This window comes from Rhinichthys klamathensis, unplaced genomic scaffold (genome assembly GCF_029890125.1).
Source record: "Rhinichthys klamathensis goyatoka isolate OS25496 unplaced genomic scaffold, OSU_Roscu_1.1 h1tg000245l_1, whole genome shotgun sequence".
NCBI classification, from domain to species: Eukaryota; Metazoa; Chordata; class Actinopteri; order Cypriniformes; family Leuciscidae; genus Rhinichthys; species Rhinichthys klamathensis.
In genome coordinates, this window is record NW_026606767.1 from 39,761 (window position 1) to 58,712 (window position 18,952).

General features: G+C 36.6%; 3 protein-coding genes across 3 annotated transcripts in view; 1 reads left to right on the forward strand and 2 right to left on the reverse strand.

The window, feature by feature from the left end:
* The first annotated feature begins 75 nt into the window (after nt 1-75).
* dolk (dolichol kinase) lies at nt 76-3,572 on the forward strand. The gene is made up of 2 exons (XM_056266125.1): nt 76-199; nt 1,814-3,572. Exon 2 carries the CDS (start codon nt 1,940-1,942, stop codon nt 3,512-3,514), a length of 1,575 nt encoding a protein of 524 aa, XP_056122100.1. The 5' UTR covers nt 76-199; nt 1,814-1,939; the 3' UTR covers nt 3,515-3,572.
* Nucleotides 3,573-6,512: 2,940 nt separating this feature from the next.
* phyhd1 (phytanoyl-CoA dioxygenase domain containing 1) lies at nt 6,513-11,773 on the reverse strand. The gene is made up of 11 exons (XM_056266126.1): nt 11,682-11,773; nt 10,088-10,246; nt 9,744-9,819; nt 9,625-9,672; nt 9,479-9,534; nt 9,086-9,148; nt 8,967-8,988; nt 8,761-8,889; nt 8,521-8,637; nt 6,842-6,968; nt 6,513-6,759 (listed from the first exon to the last, which is right to left on the reverse strand). The coding sequence occupies exons 1-11, from the start codon at nt 11,712-11,714 to the stop codon at nt 6,705-6,707; spliced, it is 885 nt and encodes a 294-aa protein (XP_056122101.1). The 5' UTR covers nt 11,715-11,773; the 3' UTR covers nt 6,513-6,704.
* Nucleotides 11,774-15,931: 4,158 nt separating this feature from the next.
* The window catches only part of lrrc8aa (leucine rich repeat containing 8 VRAC subunit Aa), a 31,795-nt gene continuing 28,774 nt past the window's right edge, over nt 15,932-18,952 (reverse strand). The window contains exon 7 of the mRNA XM_056266144.1: nt 15,932-16,766. Coding sequence (XP_056122119.1) covers nt 16,491-16,766 — 276 coding nt within the window. The 3' untranslated portion in view covers nt 15,932-16,490. The remainder of the gene's footprint in view (nt 16,767-18,952) is intronic.

The window sequence follows — 18,952 nt, forward strand, 5'->3', positions numbered from 1 at the left end:
TTATCTGCTTAAAACACTTGACTAAGATTTTTTTGTTTTGACATTGGTCACATGATTCTCCTGACACCACGTGACCCAGTTGATGGCCGCTCCCACCGTCAGTCAGTGAGCAGCTGATCTTACAACGCACGAGTCACAGTAAAACATAAGGAATACAATCTTTTGTTCAAGAGGCAAGCGTTCAATCACAGAGAAATAGGTAGGTTGACGCGTCGTTTGGTGTAAAAGGATGTTTCTGCGTTTATTTACCATGCAGTGTGTTTAATGAACAGCTGGTGTTGCAGTGAATGAGCTGTCATTTCTGCCGTAGAGACTAACAGCACTCTCTCTAACTGTAAATAAACACTGTAAAACCGTTTGAAATAACAGCATTGCTGTTGGATTAGTATTCGGATTTAATGTTAAGACTGACAATTCCATCAAATGTGTATAACATATTCAATTGCACAATATGAATGCATTAATAAGCTAATGTTCTGCTGATATATGATTCAGGCGCATGTAATGCATTTTATAAGCACCCAGGCAGATTGCATTGAACAAAGATGTGGTAAAATGTGTAATTTATAATATATTATATTCTTGGTACTTATAAAATACATATTATTTACAAATTTCTATAATTATTTTTTTATTACATTATTTGTAATATTTATTCCTGGATACTCATAACACATCTCATTTATATTATTGTTTTTCATACATTGTTTTTTCTCTCCAAACATTTTAAACACTAATATTTTAAATTAAAGTACAGTGAATGATACACTATTATCCATATATTATTAATCACTGTAATGCCAGAGCACCCAGCCATTAAAACCAGATCGTTTTACTTTTGCTGACAAAGTGATGCTGTCTTTTCATAATTTACCATGTTTAGAAATAGCTGCTGTTGGGCGTTCAACAGTGCTAAAGTTCACAGTGTCTAGAGTTCAAATGCCATTGAGAAATTTGCCACCCTCCTTCCGTAGTGAGAGAATATAAACTCCAGCATTTTTTGGCGTCATGGGGATCATTGATTATGTCCATTATATTTAATTTTTTGCCCTCTTTCAGACTCTATTTATTGATTTAAAAGTGTGTTTTGTTTTGTATGCAATGGGGGAGTGAAATTTCAGAAATTACAGTATAAAAAGTGCTAAATAAAACGGTTTGTTCAGTTCAGTGCTGTTGTTATAATTGTCAAAAACAGAAATAAAACAATAAATAAATATCGGTTCTATATATCGGTTATCGGGCACATAAACATGCAAATAATTGGTATCGGTTATAAAAAATCAATATCGGTTGATCTCTATTGTGCCCAAAAAAATTGTCTAGGTAGGTTGCCATCATTGAACATCTCTCATCACATTGAGTAAAATAATTTATTTATTTCAGATTTTTTACCATTATATTGAGTAATGACTTTAGAAAAAATACCATAGTTCAGTGAAAGTATCAGATGTTAATACCATAGTACTTTGACATATATTATACTAAACGATTACCATTTTCCATACTCCAAATTAAAAAATACTATGACATTACTATGATATATATGTGAAAATCATGATAGTGCATGTTTAAAAATATATTCATATTAATCGGGTACCATGTCCAAAAAAGTACCTTTTTGTGTGTGTGTGTGTGTGGGGAGAAAAATGCTACAAGTGAGAGAAATGTTTTATTAAATTTGATTAATTTTAGTTTATTATGTGGGTTTTTTGTGCTTAAAGTGAGAGAAAACATCATATTATTAAATATTTGTCAAGTTTTATGGTTTTTCTCTAATGATATTTTGATGTTTTTTTATATTTTTTTTACCCAGGTCTAATTTGGCGTGTGCAGGAGCCCGAGAAGTGGACGATGTTTGTGTGTGCACCTGGAAGTTTCTGACAGACTACCACATTTGAAGTCCCTCATTCTTGTAAACCTTTGTCACACACCCGCGATCATGCAGATGGATCCCGTGTTGGTTGAATCCGCTGTGGTGTTTGCTATGGTGATTTCCGTTCACATGGCCGTGTGGAACCAGCTGTCCTGGTGTTGCATCGCTCTGGCGGTCCAGGCTTTCTATGTTCAGCACAAATGGGATCGCCTGCTTCGGACCGGCGCCGCCGTGTTCCAGTTTCGCCCCTCGGCCAACAGCGGCGTCTTACCGGCCAGCATGGTGATGCCTCTGCTGGGTCTCGCTTTGAGGGGACGCTGCGTCATCGTGGGAAACGTTTACATGGAGCGCTTCGCCATGGTCATAACAGTGATAGGCATGATGTTGGCTCTGTTCCTGTCTCTCATTGCGCTGGGAATCACACGCCCGGTGCCCACAAACACCTGCGTCATAGCCGGCATCGCCAGCAGCGCCATTCTGTACACCGTGAAGCAAACGCTGACAGTGTCCGAGGTGATTGAAGTCTTGGAGGTGTTGCTGATTTTTGTGTACGTGAGCTTGATCCTGTTGTACCTGCTCCCACGCTGCTTCACCCCCGGCGAGGCCCTCCTCATCCTCGGCGGGATTAGTTTCATTATCAACCAGCTCATTAAGCGCTCTCTGGTCTCGTCCGGGAACGCGAACTCCGACCCGCTTCCGTATTTCCTCCCGGTCGCCGTGTTAGGTTTGGTGCTATTGGGAATCTTCTTCGCGGTGCTCTTCGTATTCATGGAATCGGAAACCTGGTCGGCGTCGCTCTTCTTCCACACCATGACTGTGGTTTTGGGCTTGGGCTTGTTGGTTCCTTGGCTCTCCCTGCTCACGCAGCATCACCCCATCACCTGGCTGATGCATTTCATCACTGAGAGCAGGACCCGCCTTTGGCTCATTGGATTCTGGGCTTCACTGTTGCTTCTAGCTATTGCCGTTGTGATGCATCAAAACAGCCACCGCTCGGGCGGCAGTAAGAAGCACCAGGCGTCCACGACCGTGCGGAAGTATTTCCACCTGCTCACCGTGTTAACCTTCGCACCCGGACTCGCACTAGACCGCCCTCTGCTCCACTTGTCCGCGGTCGCGTGCCTCTCAGCGCTTTTGTTCCTGGAATTCGTCCGCTATTTCCGCATCCGACCTTTCGGGCCTCTGCTGAGATGCCTTCTCACTTTATTCCTGGACGAGAGAGACTCAGGACCGCTCATTCTCACTCACATCTACCTTCTCCTCGGCGTCGCCCTTCCCATCTGGCTGTCCCCCGGGACCTGCACCCCTAAAGGAGGCCTCGGGGGCGCCGGCGGCCTGGTGCCCTACGCCGGCGTGCTGGCCGTGGGAGTCGGCGACACCGTGGCGTCCGTCTTCGGCAGCTCGGTCGGCGAGATCCGCTGGCCCGGCACTAAGAAGACCTTCGAGGGCACGGCGACCTCAGTGTTCGCTCAGATCATCGCAGTGGTGGTTTTCCTCATCGCCGACAGCAGTATAAACCTGAACGCCAGCTACTCGTGGGTGGTGGGCTCGATCACCATGGTGGCCATGTTGGAGGCGTACACGTCACAGATAGACAACCTGCTGCTTCCTCTGTACCTATACATCCTTCTGCTGCTATGAGATTATGCCAACGCACAGATATTAAAGGGATAGTTCACTCAAAAATGAAAGTTATGTTGTTCTAAACCTGTCTTCTGAACACAAAAGAAGATATTTGGTAGAATGATGGTTACCGGACAGTTGATTGACCCCGTCGACTTCCATAGTAATTTGTTTCCTTTAATGGAAGTCAATGGTTACCATCAACTAACTAGTTACCGGCATTCTTCAAAATCAGAAGAAAGAAACTCATACAGGTTTAGAACAACATGAGAGTGAGTAAATGGGTGAACTATCCCTTTAATTCATATGGTACGCTACAGCCCTAGTATTGTCTGACATGGAATTATTCCAGTTTTGAAAGCAAAAATAAAACATCATTAGAGTGTTTATGACCCTGGTACAGTGAGAAAAAACACTGAAATGTATTCAAGAATAAAACTAAATAGAAAACTTGATACTAAAACAAAGTGGCACAAAAATAAAATGTGAATTGAAGGTTAAATGTATATTTTTGTACCACTAGTTGCACCAAATGGAACTGCACTTTTTTTTATATCTTTTTTCATTTTGTTTTGTTTTTATTAATATTTTTAATATTTATTTTATAAATATTTTTTATTTCAGTCTTAGTTTTGTTATTGTAGTACATTAGGATAAACTAAATGAAGATTTGGCAACTCTCCGAAATAAAAAGACGTTTTTTATACTTTATATTCATTTCAAGTAACAAAACTAGTTAACTATTTTAACCATGGTTTGAAAACACATTTAGGTGCTTCTAGTTGTGCAGAAATAACTGTAATAATTGTGTGTTTAATTTTTTTTAATGTTTACATGCGATCATTTTGTTGTTTTGAAGGTTTATTGTTTGCGTTCATGGGAAGCTCTGATGTCTTGAGTTGCTGTTAATATTTCATTCTCTCAAATCCTGCGTCTGCCACTCAAGTATAAATGACAGGGATTGAGTTGCACATTATTAAAGAAAGAAATGGAAAATGTAACGCCCTTTAACAATGTCTGCACTCAAACAACACTGAAAGAAGGGCACAATTTCTACATTTTGGTTATTTTATTTAGGTGAATCTCATGAAAACTATATTTTTTTTATTTTCTATAAAGCAGCGTTCCAACACGTATCATAAAAAGTAAATGTAATTTAATTGAAAATTAAAAAACAAAAAAAAATTTTACATGAAATATGCCTATTTTTAGAACCATTTTCGTGACATTACTTGACGATTACAAACATTAAATTCTCATTACTATTATCTGTTTGTATAATTTTTGTATAACAAATACTGCCATGTTGTAAACATACTAGACCATTTCAATAATATTGAATAAAATATATAATAATATATTTAAATACTTTTTAGTAATTAGAATTAGTTTTTATTTACATGAGGCAGTTGTGTAAATGTACTTATGCCATTATATTATGTCAAATATATATACTGTCTGTATATATATATATATATATATTAGGGCTGTCAAATCGATGAATCGCATCCAACACAAAAGTTTGTGTTTATATAATATATGTGTGTGTATGTACATATGTGTGTATACATATATATATATATATATTTACAGTGTATATATACAGTATATATATACACCTACACATATAATATATATACAAACATATTAACACAAACATTTATGTTTGATGCAATTAATCGATTTGACAGTGCTAATATATATATATATATATATATATACAAACACAAATATATATGGTTCTTAAAATAGGCTTCATTTAATTTCAGCCAAATATAATTTTCTTTGTTTGGATATAGATTTTTTTTTTTTTTTTTTTGAAATGGCACATTTTCGACGTTTCATCAGATTCACCTGTTTATCAAAATGTAATTTATCCTTTATTACAGATCATATATGCATCACTTGAGCCATTGAAGAACACCCTTGTTTTTCTATTATTGTATAAACCTGAACAAAAATACTCTAATATTATTTTGATGCTATGAATAGGAAACCTGCCTTTATGTCCAATGCAATACGAAGGACTGGTAGCACAGCTTTATCGCCTTAAAAAGTGTTTTGTATTGTCAATGGTTCAGTGCTATCAGTGGTCTGTCTGCATGCAGGAGGCAGTAGATATTAATGTACAGATCACTGTCCTGTAAAAGCATGTGTGCGATTCAGCTGTTGTGTCTTTACTCTGATAAAGATTGCATAATTCAAGCATTTTGTAAATTATATATGTTTAGACCTTAATTTATTCATGATATTTGACTGAGGCCTTTTACGTAGTGATTGGCGTTTAGTGTCGAGCGTGTTACGTTGACAGTTGTCACGGGAACTGTGGTTGAAGCATCAGTCACCTGTTCAGTTTGCAGTGCATTCTGGGATATTTAACACGGACGCTCGGCATCTGTGAACATTTGCATGACATTCAAGTGTAAACTTGTTTTTAAACTACTTGGAAATTGTAATAAAATGTGTTACTTTATGGTCATACTACTTTTTGACATTGGGATTTGACAAAGATTGTTGGATTTATATTTTGTAAATTATCGTTTTAAAGGTTTGAGTATATTTACAGAAGATACTGTATATTTACAGAAGAAAATTGTTTGGTTCAATTACTTACTTTGCATCGAAAGATCTGGTTATATATGTTTTACAACAAAAGTGACCCAGCATGACACAGTAACTTTTTTAAAACCATACTTTTGTTGGAATTGTTGAACTTTTAGTCTAATATTTATTGAAGTTTGTTTTAAATTGTTTGCTGGAAGAAAATCTTTTTTATCACCAATGACTATAAATATGATTTTTCAGATTTTCCTGTCATGAGAACTGCAGTTTGGTCATGTTATGTTCTTGGACTGAAAATCCAGATATGATTAAACATTCATACCTTTTCTATATTGTATTGATTTTGTTGGGTAGACAGATAATGCTGCGTTGAAGGAAATAAACTTTATTTCTAATAAAGTTATATGTTTCTCATTTACTCAAATAACAAGCTTTGAAGTCAGATCACAAATACTAACAAAAACTAGCCTTTTATTAACACTGTCGTGGTGGCTGTAGGTAAAATATACAGAATGATTCAAAATGATTCATATTTTATGGTAAGAAAGACATTTTTTGGTCCATTTACAAAATTTCATATTTAAAGGGATTATTATTATCCTTGCGTTAAAAAAGCTCCTGATATCTGAGACGTCATCAAGTGTCATCAGGCCTGTTGTGTGTAGAGGGAAGGGAAGGGCAGCTCTTCTGTCGGCTGCAGCCTGAGAGAGAACAACACAAAAGCCCTGAGAACTAGAACTCGTCTCTCTACAGCCTGCGTTACCCAGCATGCACTGCTCTTACCAGTTCTCAGGACTCCAAACGGTGTTTTGAGACTCCATGATGTGGAAAGTGTAAACATGGCGTGAGACGTCAGATGTGTTCGCAGCGCTGCGGTGGACCACTTCCCCGTGAATCAGAACTGCTCCACCTACAGTACCAAAATATTTTTAATATAGTACTTTAATACACTACTGTTCAAAAGTTGGATTTTTAATGTAATACCTCTATTCAGCAGGGACACATTAAATTGATCAGAAGTCACAGTCAAGACATTTATAAGTTTACATAAGATTTCTATTTTGAATAAATGCTGTTCTTTTGAACTTTCTATTCATTAAAGAGTCCTGAATAAAATGTATCACGGTTTCCACAAAAATATGAAGCAGCACAACTGTTTGCAACATTGATAATAATCAGAAATCATCATATTAGAATGATTTCTGAAGGATCATGTGACACTGAAGACTGGAGTAATGATGCTGAAAATTCACCTTTGAACACAGGAATAAATTACACTTTAACATACACAAAAATAGAAAACACTTATTATGTTGGCTTGACAAACCAACATACTGAACTTGTTGTATTTCTGAGACTAAATTTAAGGAGTATCTCCTCCAAGGGCTTTCAAGCTACAACTCGGGTCAGACCTCTTTTCTAACTGATCCGACTTACGATTTTCACTACACGGACGATCAAAACTTCAAAAATCCCCAAGAAGACTTTTGTAAAATAAGACTTTTAAGCTATCACTAGCAAAGCTTAATGACTATCCTAGGACGACATGTTAAAACATGCCAGCAACATGCTAATTAATTCTAACAATGTGTTAAACATGTTAACCGTGTGCTAAATCATGCTAGCAAAATGTTAAAACATGCTAATTCATGTTAGCAATGTGTTAAACATGCTAGCAATGTGTTAAATCATGCTACCAATATGTTAAAACGTGCTAGCAATGTGTTAAATCATGCTAGCAGCATGCTAATTAATGCTAGCAATGTGTTAAAACATGCAAGAAAAATGTGCTAAATCATGCTATCAATGTGCTCAATTATGTTAAGAACATGCAAAACATGTTAATGTGTTAATCATGTTAGAAATGTGCTACCATTGTGGTAATTCATGCTAGCAAAGTGTTAAAACATGTCAGCAACATGCTACCAACATGCTAATTCCTAATAGCTTTGTGGTAAATCATGTTAACATGCTAGCAATGTGCTAAATAATGCTAGCAACATGTTAAAACATGCTAGCAATGTGCTGAATCATGCTAACAACATGCAAAACACATGCTAACGATGTGTTAAAACATGCTAGTAAAATGCTAATTCATGCTAACAATGTATTAAAATCTGTTACAATTACAAACAGCTCAACAAAATGTAATGATAGACATGCTGCTAACAGCATGATAAAACATGCTAGCATATACAAATTTCAAACTTTCAGACAAGGCTTTGTCAAGTTTGACACAGTTTTCTTTCTAGTTATAAAGTGTAATATTTCACAATATTACTGTTTTTACAGAATTTTAGATCAAATAAATGAAGCCTTGGTGAGCAGAAGAGACTTATTTAAAAAATAAAAATAAAAAATAAAAAACATCAAACTTTTGAACAGTAGTGTATATACTGTATATGTTTACTGTATGGTGTGGTCATTTATTTCCAATGGAATTAAGAGTTTCAATAACTCACCTTTTTTAACAGGAGCGGGGACGAAGAGATTGTCGTCATAATTCTTCTCTCGGCCAATGAAATCAGTCAGAGGAAACGTGCCTTTAGGTGTCCGCACCATTCGCCTGGTAATCCCATCTTTCACGCACAGGAAACTCATTTTAAATACACACATTTGTGCAAAACAAAGCTTCTCTCCAATAGCATGCATGCCCAAATGACGTAAAATGCCACGAATCTGCTTAATGCGTTTGAAATTACCACTGTGTGATCCCGGTATGAACCACAGACAACCGTTCTCGAGCGTAGCGTCTTCCAGAGCGATCCACATGCCAATCACCCTTCCCAGAGGCTGCGTGTAAAGGAAGGTGGCGTCCTGGTGAGGTGTCACTGAAGTCAAGGGTCAAAGGTCAAAAGAGTGTTTTTGTATTGCTTTCTCATTGGTTAAAGATGTAGGCGGGTCTTACCTTCTCCACCAATCCCTGGTTGCTGTTTACAGAACAGACACAGAAGAGGCGAGTAATGAAAATATTACCCTTACAATGAATGTAAACATAATTTATAAGCCAGCATATATCAACTCTACCTTAAAGATGTACATACTCTGCAGAATAACTGGATTTATCAAGCCGAGTTTCTTACTCAGGTTCTGCAGATAAGAAGCAAACACACACACACACACACACACACACACACACACACATTATGACTGAAGTGTCTGAAAATTGGCATAATGAAAGGAGTGAAGTATATTTGGCATGATTATGGTTTTTTTTTTTTGGTTAAACAGTGGATTACAGAAACAGTCTGGGTCAATGTTATTTCAGTATTATTTATATACTTTTATAGTATTTATTAATACTTTAAAAGAGTTTTTGAGCCCTAAAGTGTCTCATAAATCTTCCAATTAAAACAAATGAGCTTTTATATGAAGACCACAATTTACATGGTCACAGATACATTACAGTTTGGTCATTACTTGAACTTTTGGTGAGTGGGTGACTGCTTTAAACAGCGGCTCATAAGCATGGAGAGCTGTAGGAAGGATAAAACACAAATACATTAGGGGCAAAATAATTTTATTTCATCGTTTAAATATGGCCTGTAATTTTCTTAAATACCCACCATGTCCGATTTTATTCAAGGAATGTTCTCTTGGCACAATGAACTCTCCTGAAAACACAACAGTTTCATTGTGGGATGAATTTCCTGGGAGTTTTTATTTACATCTCAGCACAACAAACCTTTATCATCAAACACGCCTTTCTCAAAGAAGAAACGGATCTTGTCTCCACTTGTGATGAAATAGTCTGCATTTCCCTGGACAAACACAAAATATGACAAGATATGAATGATTTGACCGCTTCTAAATGTACATGGGACTTTTTTCTAGCATGGTTGGTACTGTAGTATGACAGCATTTTTAACTAATACAGGCAACTACATTTACCTGGAGTCAGTGGTCTTACCTGCATCTTTACCCAGGAATATTTGGTTGCATGTGGAAAGTAATGCGTAGAAGAACGTTGATAATGACACTACTGTAAATGCATAATGATGATGAGGCAATGATGATGACGCTGTTTACCTGTGTTTTCAGCTGCTCGTCGTGGTCAGTGGAGAACTGTATCCTGCAGTGTTCAGGAACGTCCATCCGGTCAATAATCTCACTCATTCGTACCCGTAAAGCATCACATTCCTCTGGGGACAGAAGCCCGTCCAGCACCAGATAGCCCTCATCCTGGTACTATAGAGTGAAAACAGTACAGAAACATATTCAGTCTACATATGCAAATTATATATACCCAATTTGGACAAAAACATAATTTGTTCTTCCTGATATCACAAAAAAAGTAGCAAAACGTTTTTGTACATGGAGCTTACTATGGTAATGTATGGTATTCTTTAGTACCATGTAAATACAATGGAATATTAGCCGATTCATTTTGTATCATGGTATTATATTTCAAAATACCGTGGTATTACCATTCTTGTACTAGCTAATAACAACTCAAAAGTGGACTTGGGGATCAAATACTGTTGATTTTCCTTCACTTTTCCTTTTTTATTCTTACTTTTAAATGTGTTTAGGTATATGTCATTGCGAATATGCAGATCCACCAACTTGAAAATGTATGCATTGGGTTGAATACAGACGACGATTAAAAAAATGGTTAGTACCTACTCCATCGAGGCACTTCAAATCTCAGGACACTAATAAGTGAAACCGTTTAAATAGGTTAATTCCAATTATGCCTGACACGCAAATAGAAATCTGTCTTATCGATCTTTACAACTATGACTGTGATTGATTGGGGTCACCGTGATTTTGCCAAGTAAGACATGGTCCTGGATCAACATATTTTGTTGATCATGGATCAACATATTTTGTTGATCATGGATCAACATTCCTTGGCCAAAATGTAGTCCTTACCCAATCCCTACCCCTAAACCTAACCCTACCCATAACTTTTCACTAAAATCAGAGGGTAATGATAGGTGAATAACACTGATGTTTAAGTACTTCACCCTGGTTCTAAGCCTAAACTTGACATAAACTGTAAACTTGTCCCTCAAATCTGATTGGTTGATTGGAAAGTTGTTCCAGGATCAACAAAGATGTTGATCCAGGAACACGTGGTACTTGGTGAAATCACGTTCACCGATTGATTGATTGGTCTGTCTTCAACAGCAATGAGAAAAGTAACAGATGTCACATGACACATACGTCTCTACGCTCAGGGCAATAATTACAAATAAACTGTATACTGTACTACTAATACTAATACGCAGGCAGGCAGCCGTTAAACAAAACCATACTGAAGAGTTAAATGTGTAAATAATCACTTAAGGCTCCGCCCATTTCGCGCTCCTCTTTCCATGGCACTTTCCTGTCTCACAGCTAGTCCTGTTTTTTTAGCGAATTACGCAACAGATCCACGTGAATTATCCATTACAGATTTGTATTTATTTTGTGCTCTTTTTTTGCACGCATGCACGAGGCGATGACCTATGAAAACTTTAAATATAAAGATGCAAAACATTGTCATCTAATAGCAAGTAAAGTCTTAAGACTCGTAAAAGTGCGTTTCTGATTAACATACACATAACAAGGACAAAACAATAGGACAATATGTGGCGTATTTAAGAGTTGTTATAGCCATTTAGAGGGAATGTATTACCTTTTGCACGTCTTGTTGTGTCAAAACATCCATGCTGAGAAAGACTGAAGTCTGAGAAGAGGGCTAAAAAGGCTGTCTAATCCAAATCTCTCCCTCTCTCCCTCTCCTCTCTCTCTCTCTCTCTCTCTCTCTCTCTCTCTCTCTCTCTCTCTCTCTCTAAGCAACCACGTGGTTGCACCATGTCAAATACATTAAACTGTAACCATGGTGATGCAATAATTGGATTTTGAACAGTAACTCTTTCCCTGCACTGCAAGAAAGTCAAATGTGCATGAATAACTTGAGTCACATTAGGGTTCAAGTGAACCTAAAAGGTAAACATTTGCCTCCAAATTCCAGGTAAAGGGTGAACACAACAGGTCATATTCTGTCCTGTGGAGGATGGAAATCAATTTGTTTGGCAGATCATTATGTGAACGATTACATGAATTGGACACCGTGTTGAAGAAGACTTCACAAAGAGAAACAAGCTTTGTCTGTTTAGTCAGTTTTTCAATTCACTTTCATAAAAGTTAACCCTTTATCATCTGTATGATGCCAGTCATTAATTATGTTGACTAATGTTAGTTTTTCACCCTTCAAGTGAATGGTATGACAGATTTAGTAATTTTCAGTACATTGTAAGATACATTTAATGAACTAATACTATGCAAACTCCATTTCTGAAATACATTATTTTCTTTGCATGTTTTCAGCTGGTATTTAAAGGAATAGTTCAACACACACAAAAAAATGTATTCTGTCATTTACTTTCACCTGAACAACTTTCTTTATTCTGTGGTTGTATCTGGGAAAATAATTGCAATTACTTAGTAACATAAGTGGACTCTTTGCCATTGCAAACCAAATTTCTCACATTTTATAAAACTAAAAACCAAAAGCACTGAACATGTTATGTTTTAAAAGCACTTAAACGTGTGTAACTTTTTCTCTGGCAGTTAATGTTGTTAATAATGTACATCTTTTTCTTGTTGCATTTAATAAAAAAAAGTTTAAAAAACTTTTTTGGGGGAGAAAAACAATGGTATGTGGGAAAAGAACGCCCGGCCACATTAAAAAAACATCATCTCTTAAAGGTCACACATGTTTGTAATAACATTAGGGTGAGTAAATGATAAAGATGTTTAATTTTTTGAGTAAACGGTCCCTTTAAATCCTTGCATGTTTTGATTTAAAGTGATATTCACCTCAATTATAAAATCTATTCACTATACTTTGATGAAAGTTCATACAGCTCTTTTCAATACAACAACCACTTAAAAGGGATCCCAAAATAAATGAATAAATAATTAAAATTCCAGTAAATTAACCGTCATTAATTATTGATAATATTTCCATCTAGTACTTTTTTCCATCTACTACTTTTTTTTTTGAATAACTACAATATTTTAGACTGAGAGAGAATAAAGTAGTGGTAGGGTCTTCATTTATATTTAGAAAGTCGTAATTTTGCGGTGGTTTTTGTATGTGCATTTTACCTCTTCAACTGCAGGGGGCGCCAGCATCACACAGACTGTCAACACACGGTTCTCCTTAAAGGGACAGTTCGCCCAAAAATGACAATTCTGTCATAATTTACTCACCCTCAAGTTGTTCCAAACCTGTATGAGTTTCTTTCGTCTGCTGAACACAAAAGAAGATATTTTGAAGAATATGTGTAACCAAACCATTGATGGGCTCCACTGACTTCCATAGTTTCCCTTTAACTTCTCAGCTCTCTAGTTTTTGAAGAGTCTGCTTAACCACTGAGGAAGGATGTGGAGGAAGCGAAAGCTTGGATAGAGATGATAACCTAGCAGTTTTTAGGCGTTAGCGCCAATTAACAGAAACACCAGTTTAAATCTCAAATCAGATGGGGAAAAAAGTAGACAGCTGCTCATATCCGACGAAAACTAAATTCTAGCAGAGATTTGATCGAGATAGACAGAATGCTTTCCACTTCATGGGATATCTGTTCTCCATTAACACCTTCTAGTCATTGCAAGTTTGTGACGGCTGTGCAATATTGACTTACAGTTCGTTTCAGTCAGCATTTAAGGAAGTGTCAAGTGCATACAAACCTAAGAAAGTTTATGTTTTGATTGAACTGGCTGCCATTTGGACGGTCAGCTGACTTCACTGACAGAAAGAGAGAGACGTGGATGAATGGGAGCTTTCATGTGGCGACTTTACTCACCTCTACCACTCACAGAAACAGAGAGCCTGTGTTCAGTGTGTGTGTGTGTTGAGGGGTGAGGCATTAAAGAATGTATGCGTGTAGGTGTGGCTCATTCTCAGGCAACAATGCCACGTGTGGCCATGACTTCACATGCTAAAAGGATCTTAAAGGAATAATTCACTCAAAAATGAAAACGATCCCATAATTTACTCACCCTCAAGCCATCCTAGGTGTATATGGCTTTCTTCTTTCAGCCGAACACAATCGTAGATAATATCCTGGCACTTCCCAGCTTTGTAATGGCATTGAATAGTGCCAGAGTTTTTGAAGCTCCAAACGCGTATTTTGTAAGACAAATATATCCATATTTAAAACTTTATTAATTATAAATCACTGGCTTCTAGCAACAGCCGTACGCAGAATAAACTCGCAAATTTGACTTTTTTTTCCTTGCAATTCCTAGTTTAGATGTAGTCCCAAGTCCTTGACACTCATTTAGAAATGCAAGATATAAATTCTGTAATTGCAGAAAAAGCCTGAATTTTATCTTTTTCATCAGAATCCCGAGATATAAACTCACGTCCAAGAAAAAAGTCAGAATTGTGAGGTAAAAAGTTTCACTTACCTTTTTTATCATTTTAATTTTATTCCGCTGGGGAAACAAGCTTCCATAAATGTGACATTTCATGTGTAATGCAATATAAATTGTATAAAACTTTTGTTTTTCATCAGAATATCAGCAAATTTGCATGGAAACAATAATCATTACATTTAAGTTAAGCATATTTATAAATCTATTTTAAAACATGCTTTCACATTCTGTATTCTTGATTCGCTGAGAAAATAAAACCACAATTAAATTTGTCTGATGTCATATTTAAATGGATGATCATTTTCTGACCACATGATTTAGAAAGCAGTTTCTCTGACCTCACATCAGTGTTTTATTAGGTTTACTTTTATACTAGCATTATCTTCTAAGCCAATAAACTCTGAATATATATACACACACACACACAAACTTCTGTTATATGCAATTAATCGATTTGACAGCACTAAAAATAATATAATTTCAATTATAATCTGATTTATTATAGTACACAATTCAACTATACTAACTATTATTATCTATACAAATTGAATTCAAAACTTTCTGTGAAATGTAGCGCTTTAGGGTTAGTAACTTATAATGTAGGTCTTAGTAACAAACTATTGTTGTTGTTGTTTTGTTTTCAAAAAGACACCGACGGCACAATTTCCTGAGAATGACCCGTGTGTGTGTGTGTGACTTAAGAAACATATGAAAACACATTTGAATGTATATCAGAAATTTTTACTTGGTTTTGTTTAACGCCATACTGTGTACATTAGGCAATCTTCCCAACAAAAGAAAAGTTCAAATAAAAATCATAAAATAAAATCATATGAACATGTACATATAAAAACAATTCATTAACGCATAGGATTTTTGTACTTGCAAACATGTGAACAATTTGCACGAGTCTTTCTGTTCTGTTTCTTTTTGTTCTTTCTCTTATATTTTTTTGTAAAATTATAAAACTTACAAACGTAAAATGTACACTTTTTCTTTGAGATGACCTCCAGCATTCAGCTCAGAGAGTTAAGGCCATGATAGTGTGGGAACGTTGCTACAACAACAGTCATTATGACGTCATCATTCCCTTCGAGTCAACGTGCATCTCGCCTGATCCAAACTCGAGTCAGTCCAAGATCATTTTGATCATCAGAGCATTTGAGTTCGCAGTTTCTATATCTTTGCGTAGTCTGTGGAGTGTAAGATTTTAGCAAGACTTTTTTTTAAAGAGTTTGTGGCATCATATTCATCTTTAAAAGTCTTTAAAAGCATATATACAGTTGTAATCAAAATTATTCAACCCCCATTGCAAATCAGGTTTATTGGCATACTTTACAGACTTTTAGCTGTGTGCAATGAGCAAATCAAACAAAACACAACAAATGTTTTAAGTGGTTTCCCCAAATTCAACTGAAAATGCAACTTTTAATATCTTCTGCTATTACTTTTGCTTGATTTGTTCATTGCAAAAAGCTGAAAGTCTGTCGATTTTGCCAACAAACCTGATTAGCAATGGAGGATGACATTTTTTAATTACAACTGTATGTAGTAAATTTTGTATATGACCTTTTTGGCATTTATTTCTGTGGGTATTAGCTTGCAGAGGTTTAAAATGTACAATTACATATTTGATAACTCAGCTGGCACATTCATAAACAGTCGACCCTTCCCTGATTGGATGCAGCCGCTAAGTAAATAATGCACAAACCACATATTGCTTGTTATATCTATGCATTCCCATAAAGCCACTGCTTTAACAGGCACTCGCACCCACATGTTCACCATGTTGGTGTTGTTGTCATCTATATGCATGCCCCTCCGTGCCTGTAGGGGGCAGCACATGAATGACTTGACCTCGCAAAACGTGTGTTTGTGTATGAGTGGATCAGTGTGTATGTGTTTCTAAGGACAGATGGCACCCTGTCCACAACTTCCCTTCATACGGACGAGAAACAAATGCTTGTTCGCCCAAATAAAATGAATTAAAAATCATTAAAAGAATGAAAGGAAAGCAGAAAGACCACATTAAGAGTTTCTTCTCTTTCATCCGTCTCACTCAGGCTTGTTCTTTATCGGCTCTCCACAGCTGCTCCTTGACCTCCGGTGGTAACGTGTTGAAGAGATCCTCCTCCACGATCAGCCCGGAGCGCTTGAGGAGTCGACATTCGGAGAGCTCCACCGGTAATCCCTCCAGCCGGTTCCCGCGGAGCTCCAGCTGCGTCAGGCCGGTTAACTCTCCGAAACGCGACGGCAACACCGTAAGGCAGTTATTTCCTAGATTCAGCGTCCGCAGCTTCTTACACTGGAACAACTCGGGCGGCAACGTCTCGATCTGAATCAGAAAAAGACACGATTAACACACATGCGACTCTCTTTGATGAGTGTGGAAATGGGAATCTGATGACCGCAAATAAGACGAAAACATTTCGGTAACACTTTACAAAAGGTTTATTTGTTAGTTAACATCATAGACTGTAAAAAAAAAACATGGACGACGCCCCTTCGCTCTCTTCCATTGGTCAGAAGTGAAGCCGCCAGTGTCCCGAAATGGCGCTGACATCTTGGGACTTGAGTCTGCGCAGAAGCGATTTCGGGACCAGACATGCGCAGTCGTGAGCCGGAAGTAAAGCCGCGAAATCAAGGCCCCGCCCTCACTCTCGCAGAATCAACCGCAAGAACACGCTCCTGCACTTTTTAAAAATTAATTATAGAAATTTAGATATTAAATTTAAAACTCGAATCTCCTCAGTCCTTCGAAGATCCCGAAAAAAGTCTATGTGACTACTTCGCTCAGAGAACCTGTCAATCACAGCTGTCAATCATGACGTTATCACCGCATCACTAACTAAACACAAACTTATTTTAAAAACAAACACTTGAAATTACATCAGCGTGATAAAAACTACAGTAAATGACAGAAACATATTTGCAAAAACGATATTTGAAGTGTAATTTAATTGTTTAGCTGGTCTCACGTGCCGTTGAATAACATGGGGAGGCGGGGCTTATGACCTATACTAGGACCGGTCACCGGGGGGCGATCGAGACGCTTGGGCTTTACTTTTCAGGGCTTCACACTTAGTTAACGAACAATACTTCTACAAAATGTAATAATCTTTAGTTAAAGAGATAGTTTACCCTAAAATGAAAACTAAGTCATAATTTACTCAACTCTGGTGTGGTGTTGTTGTAATGCCGTATGCCTTTCTTTCTTTTTTGGACCACAAACTGAGAAATAAAAACAAAAAACGTCCAGATAATGGCAGTGAATAGTGACCAGTATGAACCTTTAAATAAAAAAGATCACAGAAAAAAGTATCACAGAATGATCTCATGTGACGTGCCGTTTATTCCAAGTGTTCTGAGGGTATACGAGAGGGTTTGGCGAAAAACAAACTAAAATTTAATGGTTTATTTATTTTATTTTTTTATGAAAATCCTGACATGGAATGCATTTCATTTCATGCAAAATATATTGCTTATTGTTAGTTCATGTTAATTAATTAACTAATGTTAATAACAAATGAAACATTGTTAAGTATTACCAACACTTTATTGTAAATTATATTTATTTAAAATAACAGAAAATATTCTCGTTATGCATAACATACAAGAGTTTAAGAACATGATCATTTACACCCATTACATTTTTCTATTTGCACTGGAAAATATGTAGTTTACCTGTTTTTCTAAAAAAAAAAATGATTTAAAACGTGATTTTAAATAAAGAAAAAAACAAACAGGTTTGCTGTATGTTTGTAGCAGTGCTATTTTAGAAGGCCTATAATTTAAATCGATTAGTTGTCAACCGTTATTAATTACTCAAATTCATTTTATTCATTCCAGCCTTTTCAATAGCTAACAAACCATAAGCCATTTAGTTATTTTTGTCAAAGGACTAAATATGATTTCTGCTATTTTGTGTCTCATTTACCATATTCAATCGGTGTGTTTTGTTCAGTTCATAACAGATACTGTAGTAGGTCACAGTAAGGTGATCTGGGGTCTTGGTTAGGGTTCATTTTGCGATAATGACCAGCTGATTGGATTGATACAAGAAACCAAAAACCAGCACAGCTATATGCAGGGAATCATTCGTTCAACAAAACAGTCAGTTGTCCAGTTTAACGGCTACAATAATTTACCGCAGAATGCCACGACTGACCAATCAGAATCAAGAATTCCAGAGAGCTGTGTAATATAATCTATCTGTAATAAACAACGTGCCCCATTTAAAGCCACTCGCTCGGCAGGGCGGAGACCCTGAAAACACAATATACACAGGAAAACCAATTATCCCCGGAGTAAGCTGCTAATTTTGGCCCACACACACACACACACACTAAAGAAGCAAACATATGCATCTAGTTATTGTCCACCTTGATTCTCAGCAAATAACACAAATTGCACAACTCATTTAAATAATAATGAGCCAATGAATGAACCGGGAAGTGTGTGTGTGTGTGTGTTAGTATTATTGAGATACTTTTCATTAATATTTTGAATTTTATTTTTATA